Source organism: Oikopleura dioica, chromosome XSR, assembly GCF_907165135.1.
Source record: "Oikopleura dioica chromosome XSR, OKI2018_I68_1.0, whole genome shotgun sequence".
Lineage (NCBI taxonomy): Eukaryota > Metazoa > Chordata > Appendicularia > Copelata > Oikopleuridae > Oikopleura > Oikopleura dioica.
Window position 1 is genome coordinate 6,223,774 of NC_137294.1, and position 24,926 is coordinate 6,248,699.

Here is a 24,926-nt window from a genome sequence, read left to right on the forward strand (position 1 = left end):
GGTTTTAAGTTAACTCCTTAATTCTAAGAAGGAACTAGAATCCCTGCTTGTTTGTATGCAAACGAAGGTAGTACCGTTCTAATCTTTTGGTTCCAAAAGATTGACTCAAGATTTCCTAAGTCAAGCCAGCATTAGATAGTGGTTAAGTATATCGCGTGTGCCTCTAATCAGACCTCAAAATGGAATTTTTATGTCAGCTATCGGGAATTTCTTAAAGTTTTAGATAATAGCCTTCCTTATCTTTGTCAAATATCGTTTCGTGCAAAATTTTGTGTGTTATATTTTGCACTTTTCAGTTAAAAATATATATTTTCAAGCAGATGTCTAACAGTACTCTAAAGTATTCAATCTTGATTTTTGGTAAGCCTGATCTATCCTCTATTTTTCATAACTTGTAAATTGCGTCAATACAAAAACTACGTACAGGCGATGTGGAAGTATGTCAAAGTGTCACTGCATGCTTGGAATGTGAGGATACATCCTTAACCGCAACGGGAGAGCGCGACGCTTAGGATCCTTGGTAAAGAGCAGCTTCTTCGAGTAAAAGCCCTCCGGGTTTTATAATACTCGAACGCAAGGAGTGCAGTCGGGGAAGCAGTCCCTCATCAATCGGTGCACTAAAAGCTTAATCTCACGTTCGCTTGGATTTATTAGAGAGCTTGAAGATCCCTGCAGAGAATGAGAATCGCCTATCAAATTGCTGCTGTTTCAGCGTGTTTCTCGAAGATCAATAAAAAAGGAACTGTTCAAATATAAAAAAAAACTTTTCATAGTCATTATCTTACCACTAATATTACTTTCGGAGTGTTTATCATAACTACAGCAGTAAATCCAACTCGCGAATGATTATTTTTACTCGCATAAATCGCCATTAAAATAGACCTTCTTTATTGATGAAACGTGTAGCTGTCATGCTTTACAGCTAAAAACTTTCTCCATTCTTTTGTCAGTCAGTGTAGCATTTTATCAGCTAATTTGATCTAAAAACTCATCATTCGGAAGTCTTGTTAACATTTTTTGCACACATATTTTAGAAGACGAGGCTTGACTCTATTTATAACAAATTTTAAAATATTTAAACCTTGCAAGAAGAAAAGAGCGAGGCCGTTCCTGTTGTTCCGGCACCGGTGTTCACACCTGAAGGTATCAATCAGCCCGTAGCTCCAGCTCAACAAGGGAATTACTTTCCAACTTACGACTCCTCGTTACCGTATTATAACACGTACCAGCCGCAAGGCGCTCCCTCCAATTACCCGCAGCAGAAGTCCAACCAAGTTACACAACCACAATCTCACAACTATCAGCAACCAAGTGCTCAGTTTACAGTTCAACGCGCAAATACTCAAAGAATAGGATTCATTTTTGTAGCGTCGATTAAACGTATCGGTTCGTAACGGCTTTGTTATCCTTGGAAAAGACAATTTTTATCTCAAAATCAACGACCTCAAACCACACAGACTCGATTTCCAAATCAGAATGTGCACAAAAATCAAGGACGAAGTCAATTGCAGGGGATGCGAGGAGCAAATCTGAAATCTGCAGCAGCTGGTCCGCGAAAGCAAAATAATGGAGCGCGTTCAAAATACAGACCAGTAAAGCAATACGCAGGAAAAATCAATGATTTAGACGGAAAAAACATTCCCGGATGCGGAGGAACTAAATGCAGATCTTCGTACATTTTAGAAGGCGCTCTGATGCCGCTTGATTTCAACGATCAGCGTTGCGTTCCCTACTTCCGGTAATTTCGAAACGAAAAAATGAAGATAAAGCCTTGAATGTTGTTTTATCAAAGTCCTTTTTAGAGATCGAATTGACGCTAAAAACGTTTGTAACTCATACGCAGCTTGCAAAGGAGTCGTTCAGGTTTTCGACTTTTACAAAATCACTTCCTAAAGGTCAATTTAAGAGCTCTAGCGGTGGAAACTACTTTGAGCTTCGCGGTGGCAAAGCATGCCCAAAACTGAAAGAGGATCCTTGGAATAAGCCGTATGGGAATGAATACTCTCATGGAAAATAACTCCATTGTATTTCATTTTATGATTGTATATTTTAAGAACTGTGGAAAAGAATAAAAAATAGTTTCTGGGTTGTGTCTTATTCAAGCTTGGTTTTCGACAGTCTTCTTGAAGTGATCGCGAAGGATATTTCGCCATCTACAGAAATTAACATTCGTTGGAAAGGAACTAAAATAATTACCTCTCCATGCGCTTGACTTGATATTCGAACAGTCGCTGCCCATGGCATTCCGAGATGTAGCGTTCTGTCCACTTCCGGAAGCCAGTGGTGATCTGTTGTATACCTTTATAAAAGTTTTATAATTAAACCTCATATTCTCAATTATGAAAATACTAATTTCTTATTAAAATAAAAAATAAGCGTAAAACTCTTTCCTGTAGCGGGATTTTCGCGATCATAACGACCCTGGAAAGGACTTTCCGACAAGCCAATTTGAAAGAACATCCGCTGTAGATCTTCAAAGTCACTATTCTCAGTGTTTCTTCGATCACGACGCTTTCTCGGATTTGGATTCGGTCCCCCATGCGGAATTGTTGGATCAAAGAAGCCGCAAGTACTTCGGTTGAAGGCTTTTAGCATTCTCCCTGCATTTTTGTCGAATTTTCGAATCCATGCATCCTTTGAAGGCTATATTTTGCTAAAGATTGACTTCAAATAATCAGTTTCACTACACAATTAAAATTCCGATTAAGCTACTACAGTTTTTTCTTAGCCGCAAGAGTTTATCATCAAGATAAGACCCTTAGCAATTCACTCAAATTTCTCTCCATCCATTCTTTTGAAAAGCGAACAAGCGATTCCAAGCGCTGTGGTGGAGTCTTCGGCGCAACAACTCTAGATTCAAGTGTCTCGTCTTCGTTGTTGGCAATAGCAGTTGGTGGCCGCGCACCGAAAAACAACTGCGCGTTTCCACCGCTCAACGCAAAAAGTCCTTTCAAAATTTTCATTTTTATCAATTGATAACTGTTAGAGAAGAAGAAAACTATAAAGAACTCGAGGGCGCTCTTGGACACGTCAGAACGATTTCAACCCCGTCGACATGGCCAACGTCATTTGCGGAAATTAAAAAGTCATCTGAATGCAAAACGAACTTGGACTTAATTAGAGTCATTCAATATGCAAATTTGAAAGACTCGCTTTGCTCTCGAACGTCTGGCAGGCCACGACTCTTTTGGAGGCTGAAGAAATCAAACTGATACTTCTTTTTCGGAAGAACAAGTTATAGCGACTTCTCTATAAATCAACGATACTGAACATCTCCCTACCACTAATTGGCTCTCTCATCAAGCTTATCTCGACAAAATTGAACTGCAACTTACTCGCAAGAATACCGCATAGTAATCCCAACATATTCAAACAATATTTTGTATAAATTTTATACTATAAAAGAACGGAGCATTAGAAAATATAATGTATTTTATCATCAGGTATAAAAATAAATCTCATCGTTGCTTTCAAACAGTGCATATTCTTAAAACATCCCGGGTTGCTGATATTGTGCAAGTCTTGCTTGCGGCCCAAGTTTCGGTTGCCACCAGTAGTAAGTGTGTAAGCTGTGGCTCAGTTGTGCTGGACGGAAAGCGCCGTCTTCACTCCACGATTGATCTGCCCGGCAATCAGTGTTCTCTAAATCCATTCTATATAAAAAGTTTTGAAGATCGTATGCTACCTTCTGTGAGGATTCCTTCTTTTTGGAGTCTCGTAATAGCCTGAGAGGACTTCTTCTCGAAGATATTTCCCCAGAGCATTGTACATTTGATTGACTCACATTTTTCAAACGCGCTGAGGAGAGCGACGAGTCCCTCATCTTAAAATTAGATTTGAATGAAATCAAGGAGGAGACTTTTTACCTCCGATATTGCAATTAGTGAGGCCTAATGTATGGAGAGTGCACTCGGGCTGTTGAAGATTCCTAAAATTTGAATAAGATAATTTGGCTTCGATAGTGGATTTACTTTGCCAGAGTGACGCCTCCTTCTGACTGAATATTGTTGTGTGATAGATCAATCGTGTCGAGCGTTTTGATACAGGGAGCTACGATTTTCGCTGCATCTCGAGAGAGTTTATTCGCAGCAACATCTAAGTACTTCATATTTGGTGATTTGGTCACTCCCTCGATCACGCGTGTCAGACCATAATCTCGGAGACCAACTCTTCTGAGGTGCAGTCGCTCGAGTTTCGGACGCTGCTGGAGAGCGTATTCGATGTGCTCACAAATGTATTGTTCGGGAGTGAACTGCTCGGATCCAGAAATGTCCAACTTTTTAATCTGACAGTTTTCGGAGACGATGTGTTTGAATATCGAAATGAGCCCTTTAGAAGTTAATCCACAATCAGCCATTTCCAGAATTTTCAAAGGACAAAAAGCCAACTCTTCTCCAATACGAATTCCGATCTCCTGATCGATATGGTTTCCCGAAAGAATAAGAATGCGAACGTTCGAGGAAGATATAGCATTCAAAAGGTCAGGTACAGCTTCACCGCTGATGTTGCAGCCAAGTACGTCGATGGTTAAGAGACTTTTCAACAACGGAAGTTGCTGCGCGATTAATTGGAGAGTTTTATCAGTTATGTGGTGGTATCGAAGAACGATAGAGCTCAGGGATGACAGACGGTCAGACAAGGAGTTGAAAAGCCATTCGAATTGCTGATCATCGAGCTGGACGATATTCTTATCCAAGACTGAAATCGAATTGAAACTAACGTTTTGTTGGTGCATACTATACCTAAATCTACCCCGTATTGATCAAATGCGTCTTCAGATAGAAAATCCTGAAGGCCTTTGTTAGCCTCATCCCCAGCGAGTTCAGCGTATTTTTTCGCTATGCTCATTCTTAAATTAAAGATTCCGAATAAAGATTCAGTTTTCTAGTTCAGCTTAGAATTTGTATTTTGTCAGAAACAGGACCTCTACAGATAGGACAGTTTTCGAGAGGCACAGCACAGTTATTACAGGTACAGACATGGCCACACGGAAGAAAGCAGATTTGAGCGCACGATTCCATGCAAATACAACACTCATTTTCTGCTCTGAAGACTTGTTGGTCCGCTGGAAGTGAAGTTGAAGATTGAATTGAAGCAGGTGGGGCAGAGGCGTTTTCGGCTTGTTCGATCGCTGGAGTGTCGAGAACCTTTGGTGCCGATGCGTTCTCATCTTCGCCGTCGTCGAGAAGAACTTGCTCGAGAATGCGAAGACGATCGCCGAGACGATACACACCAATACGCTCAAGATCTTTGTGAGTCAGCTTCTTTAACTGCCCGAAAGAAATATTGTGGGCTCCAAAGCACTCTTTAATTCATTTTAGCTCGTGAAATCGAAAGAATAAGGAACCTAAAGAGTCAATGGCTCCGGCGCGTTGAATTATTCTCAGAACTCGTCGATCCATAGATGCTTCCATTCGTTGTAAAGCGATAGGCTTTGATTGCATCAGAGTTTCAAACTGACGAACCCAAAACATGGCTTCATTTTGTTGACGAGACTTCTCTATTTGATCCAAATATTCACGAGCCTGCTCTTGTCGGACTTTTTCGTCTTTGAGAAATTTACCCAAAAGAGAAGACATCTCCATTCGTCGTTCTTCGAGTAAAAGCCTATATTATCGATTATTAATTAAAATGCGCGAGGATAATTATAATTTGATTAAAAAAGATAAAGTAAATTACATCATCTCTTTATTTTCGACACTCTGACGATCGACCTCCATTACTGTGATTTTTTCCAGTTCCAGTTTGACCATTTCTGCGTTTCTACGAATATCACGCAGCTCCATGTCATTTTGTTCGATTGCTCTTTGACAGGCTAATTTCTGGAAGTATTCCCGCTCTTCGAGATTTTGACGAGAGCATTTCTCGTTGTCCACGGAATCCATCAACGCGAATCGTTTCTGTTTCATGCTTTCTTCCTCTTCAGCAAACGCTTTCAGTCGTTTTCTATCTTCAAGGTCTTTGTTCTCTAAAAGAGAAAGGAAGAATAACTCAAGGATATTCTCGCTTACGATGATAATTCATCATCCTTGCAAAGTCCTCTTCATTTTGAAGGAACTGCATCATCTGGCGTTGAGCGAATTCGACGTTGACTTTGCTTTCTTGTTCTTGCGTCAGCTTGAAATGCTCTGCATCCTCGGCTTCTCGTTTCTTTAGAAGGTCGATGAAATCGACTCTCTTCTTGCGCTCGGTCTCTTCGCTCAGCAGGCGGAAAGAAAGCGACTTACACTCGTCCTCGAATTCAAGAAGCTTTCGCTTCCACTGAGCTTTGTTTTCTTCTACAAATGGGGGTAATGATCACCAGTTGCTTACACGAAACTTTTGACGAAAAGTTTACGAGAAAGAGAGAACATAAAAAATCTAACACAACATATTTGATACCCTCAGCTTCGATCAGAGCAAGCCTCATCGTCTTGTCTTCGAGTTCTTCATTTTCAGCTCTGTCACGTGCCGCAAGTTCCTTCACGTAGTTCGCCTGTGCCTGTTCTTTCGCCAGAATCACACGCTGCTTTTCTTCTTCCTGGCGCTTGAAAATTCGTAGTTTCTCATCATTTTCGTCGATTTGTGTTCTCAGCAGAGTGTCGGGGGCATCTCCGTCGCTCGAGGAAGCTAAATCGGAAATTCCAGGGACTGGGGAAGTATTTTCTTCGACAATGGAAGCGATAGTTGACTTGTATTCCTCGGTAAGTTGGATAGCAGTTGAAGATATATTCAGGTGAAGAAGACTGGGTGGCTAAACACCAATATATTTTTGTGGAATTCAAAAGCGAGTAGTATTGTTTAAATAATTCTAGAGACATTTCAATAAATTCTTACTTTTGGAAGATAAAATAGCTTCGAATTGAATGAAACGTCCAATTTTCTTAAACTCTCCATCTTTGAAAGCTCTTTCGGAAGATTGCATAAATCATTGTGAGACACATTCAGATCGACAAGGTTTCCCAGTGCGAAAATGATTGGCGAGAGAAAGGTCAATCTGTTGAAGGATGAATCCAAGCGCTTGAGCTTGAGCGATTTGAGTAAATCTTCATTTGAGTCGAGTTTCAAATCGAGAAGGTGATTGTGGCTGATATCTAGCTCATTTTTTTGGTGAAGGCTCATTATTTTAAAGAGGTCTTCGGGAGGTACTTGAAGTTCGCAGTACTATAAGATGGGCTTTAACACAACACAAAATAAATAATTGAATTAAGAACATTGATGATCCATGAAGGCCCTGTCCTGTAGCTCGAGCAAAGAACCCATCAGCGCTTTGTACTTGGTAAGTTTTTCTTTGACCTTTGCTTCGTTTCCAGGTGGATAACGTACTTTAGCGTCCGTGTCGATCCACAAAGGGCATTCCCGACGAAAGACATCCTCCGGGATTTTCGTTATGTTCGTGCCTCGAATACGAAGGATTCGCAACTGCGGCAGGGCAAGGCACTGTTCAAGCTTATTGAAGTTCGTATTCCCCGAGAGGTCTAGCACTCGAAGGCTCTTCATCTTGGGAAAACCAGCTGGAAGCTCTTTAAAGTTGTTGTTCGCGAGTCGCAGCTCGATAAGCTCGTCCAAGTTCTCCATTTTGCCTTCGAGCGTCTTGAGTCTGTTGCAGGACAAGTCGAGCGTGGTTTTCTGAAGATTCTTGCAGCGAGAGAGAAGGCCAACTGGAGTCTTGACCAAATCGCAGGCCGAAAGATCGAATATTGGATATGGCGAGTTAGTCGCCGTGAAGAACATTCGCGTTTCGCGCTCTTCAATTTCCATTAAACAAAGTGATCATCGAATAAGATAAATTGAAGAAAGGATATTCTAGGAGGAGATACGCACCTTTTCCTTCTTTGGATTGAGCTTTTTGTCTCTTGAAAATACCCATCTTTGAAATTTTCCACTAGCTCAGTTCTAGTTGGACAACGTCGTATGGAGAGTTCTAGTGATTCAAGCGCCCTCTTGACATAATGATCGTAAAATACGACGAACAATACGCGGATTGTTATTCACTGGGGATCACTCATGGCCTTGTGAATGCGTCTGGAGACCATTGTCGATTGTCATTGCTAAAATTTTATTTCAAAACTTTCGCTCGTCGAGCCAGACTAGTAAAAAGACGAAAGACTTGCTTATTTTTAGCGGCAACAAAGAATAATTTGATCAATGACAAAATAATTTTATTGGATAAATATATTGATTGTGACTATGTCTTTAGAGTCTAAATTTTAGACGAAATGTCTCTTGGTGGAATTTAACAGTGGTAAGGGCGGAGCAAATTGAATTGGGTCTGGTTTGGCGCGGCGCGGAGGAGCGCTGCGGCGTGAGAAAAGCTGCGCCCGCGCGCACTGCTGCGCTGATGAGTATTTGGACTTGATTGGGAGAGAATCGGAATCAGAATGAACTCGATCAGAGTTGCGCAGAACTTTGTCCGCGTGAGAACGAAAAGTATTTTGCGCCCAGTGGCAGTTCAGATAAAGGTTATTCTTTTTGAATAAGCTACTATTCTCGACTGTTGAGAATTTTCATCAGATTTATCGATGACGCTACAAAAGATACCTTAAATTAAAATTCTTAATTAAAATTTATCATTCATCAAAAACTGAAAAGAGAAAAAAAACTGCAAATTACGAACTTCTTGAGTTATTAATGTTTTTGTTTCGTTGTTGAAAACATTTTCTGACTGATGCAACTTTTAGATGGAGGAACTGTTCCTACGAGCGGGATTGCCGGCCGACAAGGTTAAACAAACTTTAAAGAATGAGAGTCTGGCTCAGCAGCTGGCCGACTCTCTCAACGGTCTTGGCACTGACATCACGAAGGAGAATGGCACGCAGGTAGACCGCTCGTTTTAACTAAACCGATGCTAGTTCAATTCATTAGGTTTATACGCTCGTGACGAAATCGAAGAAGAAAGACCATATCGCTTCTATTCTGCCTTACATCGCCAAGAACCAACTGGACACGCCAGCAAAATTGGATGCGGCGATTCTCTACGCTGCGAATGCTGAGTTTGTTTCCGCCAACTTTGAGAAAGAATGCGGCGTCGGCGTTGTTATTTCGGGCGAGGACATTGAAAAAGCGCTCAGAACCGTCATTGAAGAAAATAAAGAACAACTCGTTAAACAAAGATACAAGTTCAATGTGGGGATTCTTCTTGGAAAGGCACGAATCCTCGTTCCCTTCGCTGATGGCAAGAAACTTAAAGGAGAGTTGGACGCACAAATTCTCGAGCTCCTGGGCCCCAAAACTGAGGCTGACCTGGCCAAGCCAACAAAGACAAAAGCCAAGAAAGCGCCCAAAGAAGCGAAGGATTCCGCGCCAAAGGAGACGAAAGCGATCGAGTCCTTCCAAAATGTAATCAAAGGTGCTGCCTCGCAGTTCCACAAAGTCGGTGAAAACTACAAAACAGATCGATACGTCATGACACCCAATACAATGAAGCATATGGAGAATCACCTGAAAGTTACTGGAGGACAAGTTCGCACACGATTTCCTCCTGAACCGAACGGAATTCTTCATATTGGCCATGCGAAGGCAATTAACTTCAACTTTGGCTACGCGAAAGCAATGGATGGCGTTTGCTATTTGCGATACGACGATACCAATCCTGAAAAAGAAGAAGAGAAGTTTTTCACTGCGATTAAAGATATGGTTGAATGGCTTGGATACACTCCATGGAAAGTTACCCACGCTTCTGATAACTTCCAGGAACTTTACGAACTTGCTATCAAGCTAATCAAGGAAGATCTTGCCTATATCTGCCACATGACTGCTGATGAGCTCAAAGGAATCGGTAAGCTTCACGATCGTTTTCAAATGCCCATGAAATGTTAAGACTCTCCGCATTCTCCATGGAGAAATAGACCTATCGAAGAGTCGCTGGCTCTCTTCCGAGATATGAAAAACGGAAAGATTGAAGAAGGAAAGGCTACTCTGCGAATGAAGCACGTGATGGAGGATGGAAAGAAAGATCCCGTCGCTTACAGAGTGAAATTTACGCCCCATCATCGAACTGGCGAGGAGTGGTGCATCTATCCAACTTATGACTTTACTCACTGCTTGTGTGACTCGATCGAGCACATCTCGCATTCGCTGTGCACGAAGGAGTTTCAAGCCCGACGTTCTTCCTACTTCTGGCTCTGCAACGCCGTCGATGTGTATTGCCCCGTTCAGTGGGAATACGGCCGACTCAATATCGACTATACAATTGTAACTTATGCGAGTTACACTTGGATGCTAACCCTTTTAGTGCTCTAAGCGAAAGATTCAAGCGCTCATCGACTCTGGTCTCGTACGGGATTGGGACGATCCTCGTCTCTTCACTCTTACCGCTCTTCGTCGAAGAGGTTTCCCGCCACAAGCGATTAATAACTTCTGTGGACTTGTCGGAGTGACTGGCGCCGACTGTACTCTAGGTTAGTTTCCCAATTATGAATAAGCATTATTTATTTTAGAACCCGCTATGTTGGAGCATTGTGTTCGCGATGAGCTCAACAGAACGGCGCTTAGAAGAATCGCCGTCATGGATCCATTGAAAATTAAAATCACCAATTTTGATAAGTTGAATATTGCCGCTACCTGCGAAGTTCAAAATGTTCCCAATGAAACGGCGATTGAGATGGGCATCAATTTGACACGACATCTCAACATTAGCGACACTATTTATATTGGTATGTCTAGCAAAGTATTAGACAATGTTGATAATTTTTTTTACTCAGAACGGGACGATTTTGCGGAAGTTCCACCTAAGGGTTTCCGTCGTCTAACACCAGGTCAATCTGTTGGACTCAAGTACGGCGAGCTTGTCATTTCTGTTGCAAAAGTTATCAAAAACAAAAATGGTGAAGTTGAATGCGTGGAAGTCACTGCGCAGAAGTCGACGGAAGCCGAGAAGGTAGTTCATTAAATTTTCGATCGATCTTATTGTTTAAAATTCAGCCAAAAGCGTTTATCCATTGGCTGGATGTCAAGCGATCACATGATGCTGAAGCTCGTCTGTACTCGCAGCTATTCAAGGAAAAGGATCCAACCAGTGTCCCAGGGGGATATCTCGCTGCTGCCAATAAGTCATCGTTAGAAGTGAAGAAAATAAAGGTTTATTTGAAACCAGTATTCATTTCTCACACAAATCGTAGGTCGAGTCGTGTTTGACTGGAAAGCAATTGAAAGTATTCGATAAATTCCAATTCGAAAGAGTTGGCTATTTCTGTTACGATAAGGATTCTACGGCGAAGCTTCCAGTTTACAATTTGACTATTGGATTGAAGGAGGACAAGGGAAAATAGGCTAATTGAACACTGTATTTTGACATGTCGCCAAAAGCAAATGTTAACGGGATTAAGAAATGTATTTTCGATTTTAGTATGGGAGACTGGGGTGAATCTGAATACTACCAAAATAACGATTATGAAGACGACGGGGTGATTCCGGACTCGGGAATGAACAGGGAAGAAACAGAATGGGAACATTTTCTGAACAGATCGGGAAGAGAGATAATTCTCACTACAATAACGGTAAAATGATTCTTCTAGTAGCTTCAAATGATTTGAATCGAATCACTAGATATTCTTTTTTAGCTTAAAGATGGTGAGGCCCTTGTTGAACGTCTCAAAAAAATTGACTCGTATCAGTTCAATTACTTCAAAAGCCTGTTGCGTATTTGCCGCGAGCGTCTGGAGAACATGGAGTATTGTAGGGAAAATTTCTATGATTCCGAAGAAAATTTCGAAAACTACGACGGTTAGACATTGTTCTATTTATAATGAATTAATATCAAATTCTAGTCTATACAAGCGACGAAGAAGCGAGCGAAGAGGAGGAACTCGAAGATGAAGAATTTAAAGATCCTCGAAAGTTTTCGAACTTAGAGAAAGTGAACCTGCAAATTTCCGTTTATCAGAATAGCATGGACTTTTCGAAATGCAAGGATCGTTTTCGGAACAATGGCGACCGTACGGAGATCCACAGATCCTACAAGACGAACCCTGCTTTGAAGAACCGATCGGGATGGCAGTGGCTTAAATTTGAAGTTCGCAAGACGAAAAATCAGTATATTGACGGTCCTGATGAGTGGATGGAAGGGCCGAAAAGCCTCAATATTGTGTCTATCATTCCTATCGTCCATGTCTCATACACGAAGCATAGATCGCCGTTGCTTCATGGCTTTCTTTATATGTACAACAATCGCTCCAGTAAATACAATTTGAACATACCGTTCTTCCACTCGCAACATATAATCAGAATGCTTGAGTGCGAGCTATACGATGGTTTTGTCGACTTCAAAGAAGGTATCGATAAAGATGAATGCTCTTCTTCCCAAAACTCGCTCAACATCGACTTTTGCGTTCAAAAGAGGATCATCGATAAAAGTCTACCAATCGTTTTTATGAAGGAAATAGAAAGAGTCGGCGATAAACTAGCAAAATTGATGCGCCAAATGCGTGAGATTATAGCTACCGCTGAACGCCCGGCGGAGGCTCCAGTTAAAACTGAGGCAGAAATCGCAAGAGAAGAAGCCGAGCGAATCATGCGAAAAAATCGAGAAGACGCAGAAGAGGCCGCAGCACGACGAGTAGCTGAGCAAACGCTGGTTAAAATGGAGGCAGATGCTAATATTCGAGCTGAGCAAACGGGTGAACAGGGTAGAGCTCAAGACAAAAGAAGACGGGACCCTCGTTGCGCTGCAGCATTCATCACGACCTATGAAGATGAAATCGATTCCAGCCATCTTCCACGGCATCTCCCTCCAGAACTTACTCAGCAATATTCTACTGGGTCAAGTACTGCTGGCCGCTCTGAATATAGTGCTGCCACAAACATTCCTTCAGACTGGACACCTCAGTTAGCCGCACAATATCAATGGGACGCATCTGCTCGTCCGGCTCGCCCTGTATGGGCTTCTGATCAAGAACAGAAGCAGCATGATCGCACTGATCATAAATCTGCTGATGTTAAAACTGAAAATGATGGATCAGAAGCTAAGGAAAATCCACGAAAAAGACGACTTGAAGATTCAGCTGATCCTTTGCGAAAAATGACACCAAGTGAACGAGTTCAATTCTACAAAGACCTTTTAGCGCAGAAAAGTGGCAGGAAATAAAAAAAATATTTTTCGAGACCAAAAAATCACTAGCCATTTTCCGAATCTTTAACTTCAATCATTCCGCTCGATATAACATCATTTAACTGTATTATTCGAAGGGTCGAAGTTATTATTTTGAGTCTGAATCCGTACAACAGTTCTTTTCTCAAACTGCCCCGGCAAACTGTATCTACTGCTCTCCTCTAAATCTTCTCGAATTTAATCAATAAAGACAAGAAAAGTTTAGATAAAAGATGCAATGCGGTTGACTTTCTGTTTATTATTTATTTCGTTCGCTTTCGCTGGAGATCTCAAGCTTTCTGGATGGGTCAGTTGCTCGAATTGGGCTTGCGACGAGGCTATTCAAGAAGGTGTAGCAAGACTTAACTTCATTGGGCTAAAGTCTGACGATGACGTCGACTGGCTCAAAGTTCAGTCTGGTGATACTATCGTCGTAACTGGCAAAGATGCTGGGACACTGAAAGGTGTTCCTCTTCTTCATGGACATATAAAAGGCAAAGAAGAGGACAAAGGAAGTGGCCTTTTCCCTTCGTCAGTTCTACGCGTTCTTCGGGACAAGCTTCGCCCATTGAATTCTCGTCGCTACTTCGAAGATATTCAAAATGAAAAACGTGGGATAGATACTCAAACCGAGTCCGACGATTCAAAAGCAGAAGCTAGCACGCCACCTCCGACAACAAAAGCGCCTCCGATCGCGACCGAAGCCCCACGAGTGGATTTCAAGCTGGTTCCTCTGCAGAAAACATCCCAAATTTGGACGTGGATCGATAGCATGTTGGACGAAAGATTTGTTGACCGACTTTTACTGACGCTCAAGGATGAGCAATCTGCTCTGCTTTTGCTAGTATCATCAAGAATGGCAACACAAAAGAGTCAAGATAAACCAGAACTTCAGAGATTCCATCAGCTTGCGAAAGAAGTATCTGCGGCCGTTGAATCAGCTCACGGGATCGGCAAACGCAGAGAAAGTAGGACGCCGCCAACGCTCTCAGAACTTTCAGAACTCGCTCACAGAGTCAGTCAACTCCTCCTCGATCCATACGCCGCTACTATGTATCAAAACTCAAAGGGCTTCGCCCCACCCAAGCTTCAAGAAGTTCGAGTCAAGTACGGTATCGCAACAGATGAAGAAGTCAACAACGTTGAAAACACTGAAAAAGTTGAAGAAAAGGAAATTCCTGATAATCGAAGTGAAGAAGCAAAGCCTGTTGAAGAAGCGACGCCTGAAGACAATTCTAACTTATCTGAAAAGTTGAATGATACGGACTTCATAGAGGAAAATCCCGAAGAAATTCGAATCGATTCAGAGCAGATCCAAGACTTAGACCCTATTAATGAGCCGAATGAAGTTACCCAAGATTACCACGAAGAAGTTGTCGAGGATGTTACAGACAAGTCGCAGCCGTCACAGGATCAAGTGGAACCCGAAGACTTGGCTATCGAGCAAGACGAACAAAATGATGCTCCGGTTGTCGAAGAAAATGAACCCGCCGCAGAAGAAACATTTGAAGACGTGGCTAAGGACGACTCTCATGTAGAAAATATTGATGAGCCTGTTGCCCAGCTTCAAGAAGCAGAGCCAACTATCGAGGACCCTGAAGGGAAACCCGAACAAAGTGAGGAGCCGCAAGTAGATGAGGCCGCTATCGATGATCCTGTCATTGAAACCTTCGTAGATGAAGAAGTAGAGGATTCTGTGACTGAAGATGAAATCGATTTGTCCCTGCCAGAAGCTATTGGAAATGAACTTGTCGGCGAAGTACCAGCACAGACAGGACCTCCTGAGGGTGTCGATCAGGAGGCCGAAGATCAAGAAGAAGTGATTAACCAGACTGACGAAGCTCATTTAAATGAAGATGAAGGCGGCGAAGTTGCGGAGGAAGTTGTTCCAGAAGATATTATTCACGAAGAGGAACTAATCGATGAGGTTGCTAAAAAAGTTCAAGAGCAGATCCAAGAGGGAGTTCAAGAGCAGATCCAAGAGGGAGTTCAAGAAAATACTTTGGCTGAAATTGCAGAACCTGTCGAAACAGCGACTGAAAATGAAATAGACCCGATCGTTGAGGAAGAACCTCTTCCTACCGATGTTCCTATTCTCGAAGTTGATAAAACAACTAACCAAAAGATAGAATCAGACACAGAGTTTCAAAATGATGACCTGCCTCTTGCCGTTCCTCCACTTGATTCTAATGATCCGGAGCTCACCGAAGACGGCGTTTTGGAGGGCGATATCCAGCCTGATGCTTCAGAAAAAGTTGAGGAAGCTGTTTTGGTGGAAGAAGAAAGCCAAGAAAAACTGGAGTCCGAGGAAGACTTGTTCATTGAATCTGAACCAACGATTCCAACTGAGCCTGAAGTTTTCACGGATTCCCCAGACAATGAGCCAGAAATGATTATTGATCCTGTAGAAATCATCCCTGAAGACATTCCTTTGACTGACCAAGATAATCAAGATGCTGTAAATGTCCCAGAATCTCAGGAAGAGGAGCTGGTGAAGATGCAGGATTTTGATGAAGAAGGTATGATGTAATTTAATGTGCAAACTTTGAACATTAAAGCATGTCACATGTGCACAAAAATCTCTAGAGCAATAAATATTATTAAGTATTGAGTTTAAATTCGATTAGTTTAAAATGCGATCTATATTTTTTTGGATTCTTTATTTAACCCTACTTTATGCGCCAGAAATTTATGAAACTATAGGATCGACAGAGCTCCACCTTGCTGATGTGCCTGAGTCCCTTGATGTTGGTGTTATCACTCCAGAATCAGATAGTTTTAAGATAGACCCTGAAGGTAATGGCCGCTACTAAGAGCTCCTTATCCCAAATTGATAATCTAGTTCAAGTAGATGAGTCACTCGAAGCAATCGAAGATCCGCCTCATGAGGAGGACACGCCTGAACCAACCATCGAGAGCACAACTCCCTATTCCCGCGAAACGAATCCTTACCGGGAACGTGAACTGCTCAAAATGCTGGAATCGAAGCCGCTTTTATTCAAAATCACGAGTTGGATAAATGTCATGGGAGAGGAGACATTCAGCGAGTTCTGGCTCATCTACGTGCTTCTTTCGATTTTTACCTTCTCATTCATTCGTCATTTGGCGACCATTTGCAGCGATGGAGGAATCTGTAAGTTCTGATAATTATAAATAATGCAGCGTGGATTTATTACATCAGCCATCAAGACTTTGCTTTTAATATTTTTCATTTGAGCTTGACTTATTCAGCCGCCAAAATGGCCATTCTCGATAAAGAACTTGCCGCAAAGAAAAGTGAAAACGACGCAAAACGAGAAAAGCAAGACAAGGAAGATCTTGATCGAGCGCAAGCCGAGCTCAATAGCACACGTCACGAAATAAAATCGATTGAAGAGAAGATCACTGCCCTCCGGAAGTTTGAAGCACAATTCGATCAATATCTACAGCAACTAAATGACAGCGCTATAGGCTGGGATCACCTTTTTCTTAGCTTGAGTCATTATGGGCTTTGACCCGCAGGCCGCTTTTGAAAGTAAAGCTGATTAGGCGCATACGGAGGTCTGCTTACTATCATTCATAGTTGAATTTGCTGCATATTTTTAATAGTATTGATCCGTTCTAGAAATGTCACAAAAAACCGAAGAGCTCCGTGCTCAAGACACGAAGTTCACGGCGGAAATGGAAAGTGAAGGTGGCAAATACACCGAGCTCCAGCAGTTCTCTTCGCAAGATGCTCAAGCAGTTGAGGACATTAATGCCCACGAGGCTGATCTCAAGGAGAAAATTGAGAATATGCTCTCTCAGAGTCAGAATATGCTCAAGGAACAACCTAAAATTGAAGCTGACTTGAAAAAGGCAAAGCTAGTCAATCAAAACTTTGTCCAAGAGCTAGAGGTAACGCAGAAGATGTAGATTCCATTTAACGAATATCCATCACGCAGGAGTTGAAATCAGCAAGCGACGCTCACAGCGCCAACATATCAAAACTCTCAGCAATCAAAAATGACAGCGAAGAAAAGCTTTCTAACGTTCAACAAAATGTATTCGACCAAAAAGTTGTCTACGCATGGCTTGAAGCTAATGCCGATTGCGCTGGTGATAGTGCGGAAGAAATCATTTTGAATCAGCGATCATACCTCGTCAATGCTATCAAAAGGGTACAGTTGGCTTAGTTCTTCTCGGTAATTTATTTATCTCGCTAGATTCCAATGCAACAGTCCGAAAACAAACGCCTTCTGCAAGAAAACGAAGAACTGACAAATCGTCTAGAGGCCATACGGGCTTCTTGTGCGGAGCTCGATAAGAAAATCGATGACGTAGAGACGAGTGAGGAGCTCGAAGCACAATTTACAGAGCTAAAAGAAGAAGTAGAAACTCTACAGGCTAAGTTGGAAGTGACTAATGACTACTACGCCAAACGAGAGACGGAAATTAACGCGCAGCTTGGAACAGAATCTGCCGAAAGGTTTCTCTCTCTTCAAAATTCTAAATTGCGAATGATGTTCTTTAGAGACAATTTCGAAAGCTCTTACAATTCGCAAAAAGAGCGTGAATCTCAGGTGAAAGAGCAGCTCGATACTTTGAAAGAACAGTGTGCTGATCTCGAGTCAAAATGGGAAGATGCTGATGTCAAATTTAACAAAATGCTTGCAGAACTTGAAGAGAGAAAAACAAGCAACTTTTTGGCTTTGACTGATACTGAGATGAAAGGTTTGTGGCTGTGGATTCTACCTCATGATTAAAACTTTGTTTCAGTTGTCCAGCTCACTCAAGTTGTGCGCTCATTGAGAAACGATACGAACGAGATTGATGATCGCATTGAGCAAGCGCAAGAATACATGGCCGAGCTTGAGATGAAAATTGACGACTCGAGCCGCTCCGATAGACGCTCCGATACCGGTAATACAACGGGCACTAGCTCTCAAGGAAAAGCAGAAAATGAAAAATCTCGGCCTTCTCAGCCGAAAGCCAGACGACGATTATAGCTTAGAGATGTGATGGTAAACTAGCGGTGAAGTTTAGCTACGGTGTGTTGCAGTGAACTTTCATCCTCTCTTGCGAACTCGTTTTCTATTTATACAACATAGAAGAGCTTTTCGCTAATCAATGTCTGTATTGATGGGAGGCGTTTTCATAAAACCATTATTAGTAACAAATTGCCTCTGATGACGGATGCGACTATGTTTTAGATGACTAGTGGTGCCAAAAAGAAAGCTAAGCATCAATAACTAATTTATGTTGAAGGATCCGATCTGGGTTCTATGTCCCGCTCAATTGGTTCGCACTCCCATGCTTCAACCCGTCCAGATTCGCGACGTTCAAATCGTTCACATCGCCGCAACAACAGCGGCCGTTAGCCAATCAATATCATTAGTTTCAACTGCAATGGATATTAATATTACTGTGCAATACAATGAATCAAATAGCTTCTATGATCTTGCCAATTATCGTTCTGATTTAAGATACCCGATGCCGGTTGATGTTCGTAAGCGGCCTACTCGACTTGTATCCTCTGCCTCTGCGATCTGGTCGTGGCAGTTTCGGATAATTCTTGTCGGCGACTCGACTGTCGGGAAATCAGCTCTTTTGAAGGTACTCAAGCTAGATTTATCATTGAATGACTGGAGAGTTTAGCGTTTTACGGAGGGATCATTCGCCGAAACGAGCGATCCAACTGTCGGAGTTGACTTTTTCGCGCGTGTGATTGAGATAGAAGACAGCGTTCCTGACTTCAGTAGATGTCGTCTACAGATTTGGGATACAGCAGGGCAAGAACGCTTTCGAAGTATTGCTAGAAGCTACTATCGAAATGCTGTTGGTGCATTGATAGTTTACGATATCACATCGCGGCAAGTTACGCTATCCCGACTTAGCGCTAATTTCATTTCTAGAAAAAGCTTTGAAAATGCGTCCAACTGGCTGAAAGATGCTCAGTTGCATGCGGAGAATGGAATAGCGATTGCTCTTGCGGGTCAAAAATCAGATCTTGATGCCCGTCGCGAGGTTTCGGTGCGTAATTTTTCTTTCTTATTCTATTTACGTTTGGCTCTCATTAGACGGAAGAAGCGGAAACCTGGGCTCATGAGAACAATCTTCCTTTTCTGGAAACATCTGCCAAAAACGACTACAACGTCGAACGCATATTCTCCAAGCTAGCAGTTGATATCTACAACAGAATAAATGATGGCCGATTGGTAAGAATCACATCAATGAATATTTATAAAGCTATTCAGAAATCCTGCGAGGGAATCAAGTCTGGGCTGGTCCCTGCTCAACCCCTCAGCGACATCGCCTCACCCATCGATGATTCTGGGTGCACAGTCAACACATCTGAATGCTGTAATGCAACTGGCAGCGCTTAAAACTGAAATTCATTTTCACTGTTTTGTACTTCTTCTTATCTCGTTAACTCATTTTTTTCTTCAACTTCAAGACCTCTTTTCTTCATTTTCAAGTTTTGCCTGTCAAGTCAATGTGATTTCGTTCGTTCTATTCAAATTCTTGTAAATAAAGAAATGCCATTTAGATAAAATCGGGCTACGAAGATGATCCATAATAGATCGGAAGATTCAAAGAATCAACTTAAATAGACCTTTCAAATAATGCCTTACGACACTGCCTTCATAATAAAAATGACGAAATCAAAAACATACAAATATATTTCTAGGGGTCTCCACGGCAACAAGCCTCGCAGTTTTTTCGATAGTTAGGGCATATAGTCTATATGATATAGAGAGTTTTTGAAAGGGCTCGCGCTTCCGTCAAAGTCTTGAAGCCAAAAACTTATTGCGGTTACTAGAAGACCTTTGTTACAAAGAGGCGTCTGAAATACTATGGAATCTTGTTTAATGTTGGATCTGTCTTAATTTCGGATTTTGTATATTTACACGCTTTCACATGGCCGCACTTTCGAGTTGAATCTTTTAGTCTGGCGTCTGAAAGAGAAAATTTGCTCTACTCGTTCGTATTTATGTGGAAAAAGATTCTACGTCTTATCTCGTCTCTTTTAACGTAGGTCCAATCTTAGAGCTTCTTTAGGGGGGTTGAACTTTGAGTTAAGCAATCGATGGCTCTACATAAGCCTTATAGTCGCCATCTTTGAGCAGGCAATCATTTACTTTACTGGTCTGATTCCATCAAAGATGATAACTGCGTTGACAGGCAAAAACCAGTCAGATTTCCAGTTTTGGCTCCTTGTTGGATTAGTCGGATTCACTCTGAACTCGTTAATACGATCTGCTAAAGCATACTTCGCCAATCTAACCTACATAAAACTACGCTCCGATTTAACTACTACAGGGTTAGAATCCTACTTCCTCAAGGTATTGAGTAGAACGAGGCGCGAGCATTCAAATGCTTCAGAATAACTTCTATCACTTGTGTGAATCTTCAATTGATAATGCTGATCAGCGACTAACAATGGACATCGACAAGTTCGCTCGCCAAACGATCGACCTCATTAATGTAGTCACAATTTTGCCTTTTACCATTGCATGGTACATGTACAAATGTGTCGTTGTTGCTTCATGGATTGGCACTCTGGCCAGCGTGCTCTTTTTTATCTTTGGTGCTGTTAGCCACTCTTTGATCCTTCCCAAAGTAATCTTTTGGGCTAAGAAAATCGAAGAACACGAGGGCGATTATCGTTGGAGTCACGCTAAAATACGATCTAATGGGGAGGCCATTTGCATGTACGAAGGCGAAAACACTGAGAAGTCACTCCTTGCTTCGCTCGGAAACGTGTTATTTCAAACCCAGGTGACCATAGTCGAGTTAAAGGATGTGGATTAAACTTTTACTGCAGCGTTCCCATGCAGTACGCGGCTTTTTCTTGGAATGGTCAATTCAATTTTTTGATCTCACTGGTGGTCTTGTTCCTTACATGTGCCTTGGTCCTCTTGTCTTCGGAGGAAAATATTCAGACCTACCAGCGGATGAGCTCTCTGGGATAATCTCTATGAACAGCTTTCAAATTATCATGCTCATTTATCAATTTACGCAGCTCTTAGATCAAATGAAAAAGATATCGGACATTATTGCCTGTGGAGAACGAATATCTGATCTTTTGGAGTTTTGCAAGAACTCGCCAGAGCTCGAGAACAAGTCATTTACTACATCCCGAATGAGCAGCAATCGTGATGATCAAAAAGACTTAAAAATCGAAGCAGGGAATATATTGGAATTATCAAACCTCGATGTGAGATTCAAATCGAAACCGCTTATCTCCAATATTACGATTTCGCTGATGAACAACGAAAACCTCATGATCACTGGGCCAAACGGCAGTGGAAAGTCGAGTATATTTCGATCGCTGAAGGGACTTTGGCGAAAAAATCTTAACGCCAGAATACGTCTTTTGGACGACTCAATGTTTATTTCTCAATATCCTTACGTAACAGATGGCTGCCTTTTATTTCAAATCACTTATCCTCAACGAGATTTGACCGTCGATGCAAGAAAACGAGCCGTGAATGCTCTGAAATTTGTCGGTCTCGGTTCTCTTCAGTTGCAGATTGACGATGATAGAAACTGGAGCCAATGTCTCTCTTTTGGAGAACAGCAAAAGATAGCTCTAGCAAGGTTCATATTATTATTTTTTTATTTAGAACTATCTATTCGATGTTTTATTGGTTGTTCGTCTTTAAAGTATTTTTAGAGTTTTCTTTCGAAAACCCCGTCTTGTTTTCCTGGATGAGTCCACTTCGGGTATCCCAGAAGAAGAAGAAACAGAAATCTACAAAGAACTCGTAAAACAAGACGTCACATTCGTCTCTATCGTTCATCGATCGAATCTTGCCAAATTTCACGTAAAACACCTAAGAATCTGTTCCGATGGAACTCACACTATTTCTCCCATTTGAATCGACTGTTAAGCCACTCAATAAATTATTTATTTCCCATCATATTTCTAGCCTGAATGAATAGTCGTTTCCTTGTACTAGCATTCGGGTGGATCGTGTCATATGCTCTCGCATCTCATGCAAAGCACGTGCTCGTTGTAATTGCAGATGATTTTGGCTGGGCGGATGTATCTTACCATAACTCAGGCGGCATAAAAACACCAAACATTGATAAGCTTGTGCGGGAAGGACTCGAACTTACAAACTACTATTCTCAGCATGTTTGCACGCCTACTAGATCAGCTCTGCTAACTGGAAGATACCCTATCCACACTGGCCTGCAGGGAAACTTTCTCAAATATTTATGTTCCAGTTATTGCATTCTTTTGCGCGGAATGCTAAAAATATTCTCGGAGGATAATATTTAAGTTAGCTAAAAGACAAACGTTATTGCGATCTCCCAGCCGAGCGGACTGCAAAGAAACGAAACGCTTTTGCCGGAATACCTAGGTTTGCTGATTCTGGTTTATTGGTCGAAGATGAGAATTTGTGCATAGATGAGTTTTTACAAAGACAATCAAATTAAGATCTTTACAGGGAAATTTAAAATATTCATATTGAAATGTACAAACAATTTGCAAATCCATGGGTGACTATTTAACAGATGGAAGAGTCAGTTCGAGTTCTTTTGGACGGCTGCAATGGTTCCTCGTTTGATTTTCTCTTCAGTTTCTCACGTTTCAGGCCTTCTTTGACGGACATTTTCCATAGTTCTATTTCTTCGCGAATAAATTCACGAAGATTTGTTTTTTCTTCTTCGGTGAAATCAGGGTCATCTGTGACTAACATAGCATCGTAGAGTTGCTGCAATTTTCTAACGATTCGCTGGTCGCGCTCAAGAATAGTCAAATTTTGCACATTCATATTTTTCTCGATTTTAAACTGAATGCGTCCCTGTTTGGATTTTTCAGATTGCTTTTCTTCCCTGATTCTTATCGAGAATAACCGTTGAAGTGATCGTTGTGTGTAACCATTTTGCGATCGCTGTTTATTTAGAATCATGCAGCATCACACAACGGCATATGGTTGGAAAGTGGCACGTGGGGCACGGATATTCTTGGATGACTCCATGGAGACGTGGGTTTCAAACATTCTCTGGGTATTTGGCAGGTACCCATTTTTATTCCCCTTATTTTCAATTTTTGTCATTTTTGGCAGGTGCGGAGGATCATTACACTAGAGAATGGTGCATGGAGGGGACAGATTGGTGTGGTGTGGATTACGCAGAGCATAACCATGGTTTTACTGGACCAGCCAACTCTACTTGGGGAGAGTACAGTGGGGACTTGTATCTTCGAAAAATGCGTCAAGTTGTTCAGGTCAGGGTTCCAAATATACTTGCAGCATATATAGTACTCTTGACTTTATTTAAAACTATTTAAAACAAACTTTATTTAAAACACTCCACTCACGGGTGTCAACATCGATTTCAGGATTTTTTGGGACGCAGCTAGGAAATCTTCTAATAATTTTTTTAAATTTGATTTTTTGCCTACTATAAGATTACCTGGGCTAATAACTATCAGAATAATGGAAACTGCCTATCGTTTCCAGATCGTTCAATGGTACCACATTCACATTCGTGAGTGACCAAGTCAAAATCGTTTGAACATTTCCCTGTGCTGAAACATAGGACTTTTGTTCAAACGAATTACAATAGAAATCGATTCTGGTCAGTCAGAAATGTGAATCACGGTATGTATCTTTTGACTGTAAAAATTTGATCGCTTTCTTTTGCAAATATCTGGAACCCTATTTCAGTCCATTGATCCAACTCAGGATTCGTTCGTCTATTTCGCCCCTCAGCATGTCCACGTAACGTTTAATCCATTTATATAAAATCTAATATCTTATATAAGTATCCATTGCAAGCACTAGAAAGACACCTTCTCAAGTACAGCTGGATTGTCGATGAAAACAGAAGAAAGTATGCAGCTATGGTTGCTTCTTTGGATGAAATGATCGGAGACGTTGTTGAGCTTTATCGGAATAGAGGACTTTTGGATAAAACAATTGGTTTCTTTGTTGCTGACAACGGAGGTGAAACAAGAGACGGGGGAAATAACTGGCCCTATTCTGGGCAAAAATGGACACTTCTCGAAGGTGGTGTTAAAACTACCGGATTCATGTTTGGCGGACTTGTTCCTCATGGTAAATATAACGGATTCTTCCATGTATCGGATATTCTCCCGACGATTTTGAACGCCTTCAAATGTCCAATAAGCAAGAACATTGATGGAGTCGCGCAATGGAACGCTATCAAAAATTCGGATGCATTTCCACGATCGGAAATTCTTCATAACATCGACCCAACAAAAGTGAATGATGTTTCAAGAGATAATCGAAAGTGGAATTCCAATTGGGATGTCCGAGTACAAGCTGCTATCCGAAAGGGGCCCTGGAAACTTATAACCGGTGATCCTGGATTTACGTCCGATGCCGTTCCTGAGTACCCTGTGCCCCCACCAGAGTGGAATCAGCAAATTTACCAACGAAATAGAATTCTTTGGTCTGTGAGTCAAATCACCGGGCAATCTGCAGACCGTTTTGAAAATCACCGAGACAAACTCGTGAGGCTCTTTAACATCGATGAGGACCCATATGAAAGCAGAGACATCAGGAACGTCAACCAAAGATTTATCTAGTTAATTTATTGCAAGAAAATACGGTGACCTGCGAAGTAATGAATATCCTACAATCGTGGAAGAGATGCTCGATCGTTTGCTTGCATACAATTCTACAATGATACCTCCACAACTTCCTGATTTAGGTTACAGTGTATTTGAGTTACTTGGAGGAAAACTGTACTTTAGATCCCATATCGAATCCAAAGTTGCACGCGGGTTTCTGGTACCCTTGGAAAAATGATGTTGAAATTAATGAACATCAGCTTCTTTAGCTTATCCTGCTAATTTCTGCATAGACATGAACTTCTTTACTGCCAATAAACTCAACTCAAGGGAAAACTACATTATATG

At 41.6% G+C, this 24,926-nt stretch overlaps 9 protein-coding genes across 13 annotated transcripts; 7 read left to right on the forward strand and 2 right to left on the reverse strand.

The window, feature by feature from the left end:
• The first annotated feature begins 1,092 nt into the window (after positions 1-1,092).
• LOC145708084 (uncharacterized) lies at positions 1,093-2,134 on the forward strand. Its single transcript, XM_081785706.1, has 3 exons — positions 1,093-1,738; positions 1,803-1,863; positions 1,907-2,134. The coding sequence occupies exons 1-3, from the start codon at positions 1,515-1,517 to the stop codon at positions 2,015-2,017; spliced, it is 396 nt and encodes a 131-aa protein (XP_081641832.1). The 5' UTR covers positions 1,093-1,514; the 3' UTR covers positions 2,018-2,134.
• Positions 2,135-3,419: 1,285 nt separating this feature from the next.
• LOC145707328 (leucine-rich repeat-containing protein 34-like) lies at positions 3,420-4,848 on the reverse strand. The gene is made up of 5 exons (XM_081784845.1): positions 4,743-4,848; positions 3,972-4,698; positions 3,867-3,928; positions 3,686-3,823; positions 3,420-3,642 (listed from the first exon to the last, which is right to left on the reverse strand). Exons 1-5 carry the CDS (start codon positions 4,846-4,848, stop codon positions 3,488-3,490), a joined length of 1,188 nt encoding a protein of 395 aa, XP_081640971.1. The 3' UTR covers positions 3,420-3,487.
• Positions 4,849-4,889: 41 nt separating this feature from the next.
• Positions 4,890-8,231, reverse strand: LOC145708996 (uncharacterized). The gene is made up of 8 exons (XM_081786686.1): positions 7,804-8,231; positions 7,213-7,727; positions 6,817-7,143; positions 6,382-6,733; positions 6,012-6,278; positions 5,680-5,968; positions 5,348-5,607; positions 4,890-5,305 (listed from the first exon to the last, which is right to left on the reverse strand). Exons 1-8 carry the CDS (start codon positions 7,847-7,849, stop codon positions 4,890-4,892), a joined length of 2,472 nt encoding a protein of 823 aa, XP_081642812.1. The 5' UTR covers positions 7,850-8,231.
• A 68-nt stretch (positions 8,232-8,299) lies between these two features.
• LOC145709679 (glutamine--tRNA ligase-like) lies at positions 8,300-11,299 on the forward strand. Its single transcript, XM_081787377.1, has 9 exons — positions 8,300-8,441; positions 8,661-8,798; positions 8,845-9,757; positions 9,800-10,173; positions 10,214-10,379; positions 10,419-10,634; positions 10,683-10,858; positions 10,903-11,058; positions 11,100-11,299. The coding sequence occupies exons 1-9, from the start codon at positions 8,361-8,363 to the stop codon at positions 11,247-11,249; spliced, it is 2,370 nt and encodes a 789-aa protein (XP_081643503.1). The 5' UTR covers positions 8,300-8,360; the 3' UTR covers positions 11,250-11,299.
• A 27-nt stretch (positions 11,300-11,326) lies between these two features.
• LOC145709684 (uncharacterized) lies at positions 11,327-13,068 on the forward strand. Its single transcript, XM_081787385.1, has 3 exons — positions 11,327-11,477; positions 11,541-11,703; positions 11,748-13,068. Exons 1-3 carry the CDS (start codon positions 11,328-11,330, stop codon positions 13,061-13,063), a joined length of 1,629 nt encoding a protein of 542 aa, XP_081643511.1. The 5' UTR covers position 11,327; the 3' UTR covers positions 13,064-13,068.
• A 235-nt stretch (positions 13,069-13,303) lies between these two features.
• On the forward strand, positions 13,304-18,480 carry LOC145709675 (uncharacterized). Of its 4 annotated transcripts, none has more exons than XM_081787372.1 (10): positions 13,304-15,585; positions 15,770-15,862; positions 15,909-16,199; positions 16,298-16,516; positions 16,671-16,942; positions 16,990-17,205; positions 17,251-17,513; positions 17,559-17,758; positions 17,804-18,048; positions 18,293-18,480. In XM_081787372.1, exons 1-9 carry the CDS (start codon positions 13,305-13,307, stop codon positions 18,031-18,033), a joined length of 4,065 nt encoding a protein of 1,354 aa, XP_081643498.1. In that variant the 5' UTR covers position 13,304; the 3' UTR covers positions 18,034-18,048; positions 18,293-18,480. The 4 variants fall into 4 exon arrangements, with proteins under 4 accessions (XP_081643498.1, XP_081643494.1, XP_081643495.1 ...); XM_081787368.1 differs by having other exon boundaries at positions 17,804-17,947; XM_081787369.1 differs by having other exon boundaries at positions 15,915-16,199; positions 17,804-17,947.
• A 34-nt stretch (positions 18,481-18,514) lies between these two features.
• On the forward strand, positions 18,515-19,542 carry LOC145708033 (ras-related protein Rab-39B-like). 2 transcript variants are annotated; one of them, XM_081785647.1, is made up of 5 exons: positions 18,515-18,640; positions 18,683-18,897; positions 18,940-19,057; positions 19,105-19,242; positions 19,282-19,534. In XM_081785647.1, the coding sequence occupies exons 1-5, from the start codon at positions 18,518-18,520 to the stop codon at positions 19,408-19,410; spliced, it is 723 nt and encodes a 240-aa protein (XP_081641773.1). In that variant the 5' UTR covers positions 18,515-18,517; the 3' UTR covers positions 19,411-19,534. The 2 variants fall into 2 exon arrangements, with proteins under 2 accessions (XP_081641773.1, XP_081641772.1); XM_081785646.1 differs by having other exon boundaries at positions 18,683-19,057; positions 19,282-19,542.
• Positions 19,543-19,904: 362 nt separating this feature from the next.
• On the forward strand, positions 19,905-21,942 carry LOC145708030 (lysosomal cobalamin transporter ABCD4-like). Its single transcript, XM_081785639.1, has 5 exons — positions 19,905-20,059; positions 20,109-20,370; positions 20,411-20,806; positions 20,853-21,628; positions 21,705-21,942. Exons 1-5 carry the CDS (start codon positions 20,019-20,021, stop codon positions 21,907-21,909), a joined length of 1,680 nt encoding a protein of 559 aa, XP_081641765.1. The 5' UTR covers positions 19,905-20,018; the 3' UTR covers positions 21,910-21,942.
• A 4-nt stretch (positions 21,943-21,946) lies between these two features.
• LOC145708031 (arylsulfatase J-like) lies at positions 21,947-24,914 on the forward strand. Its single transcript, XM_081785640.1, has 8 exons — positions 21,947-22,230; positions 22,327-22,398; positions 22,945-23,058; positions 23,107-23,267; positions 23,710-23,763; positions 23,808-24,566; positions 24,628-24,718; positions 24,762-24,914. The coding sequence occupies exons 1-8, from the start codon at positions 21,966-21,968 to the stop codon at positions 24,845-24,847; spliced, it is 1,602 nt and encodes a 533-aa protein (XP_081641766.1). The 5' UTR covers positions 21,947-21,965; the 3' UTR covers positions 24,848-24,914.
• Positions 24,915-24,926: the final 12 nt, after the last annotated feature.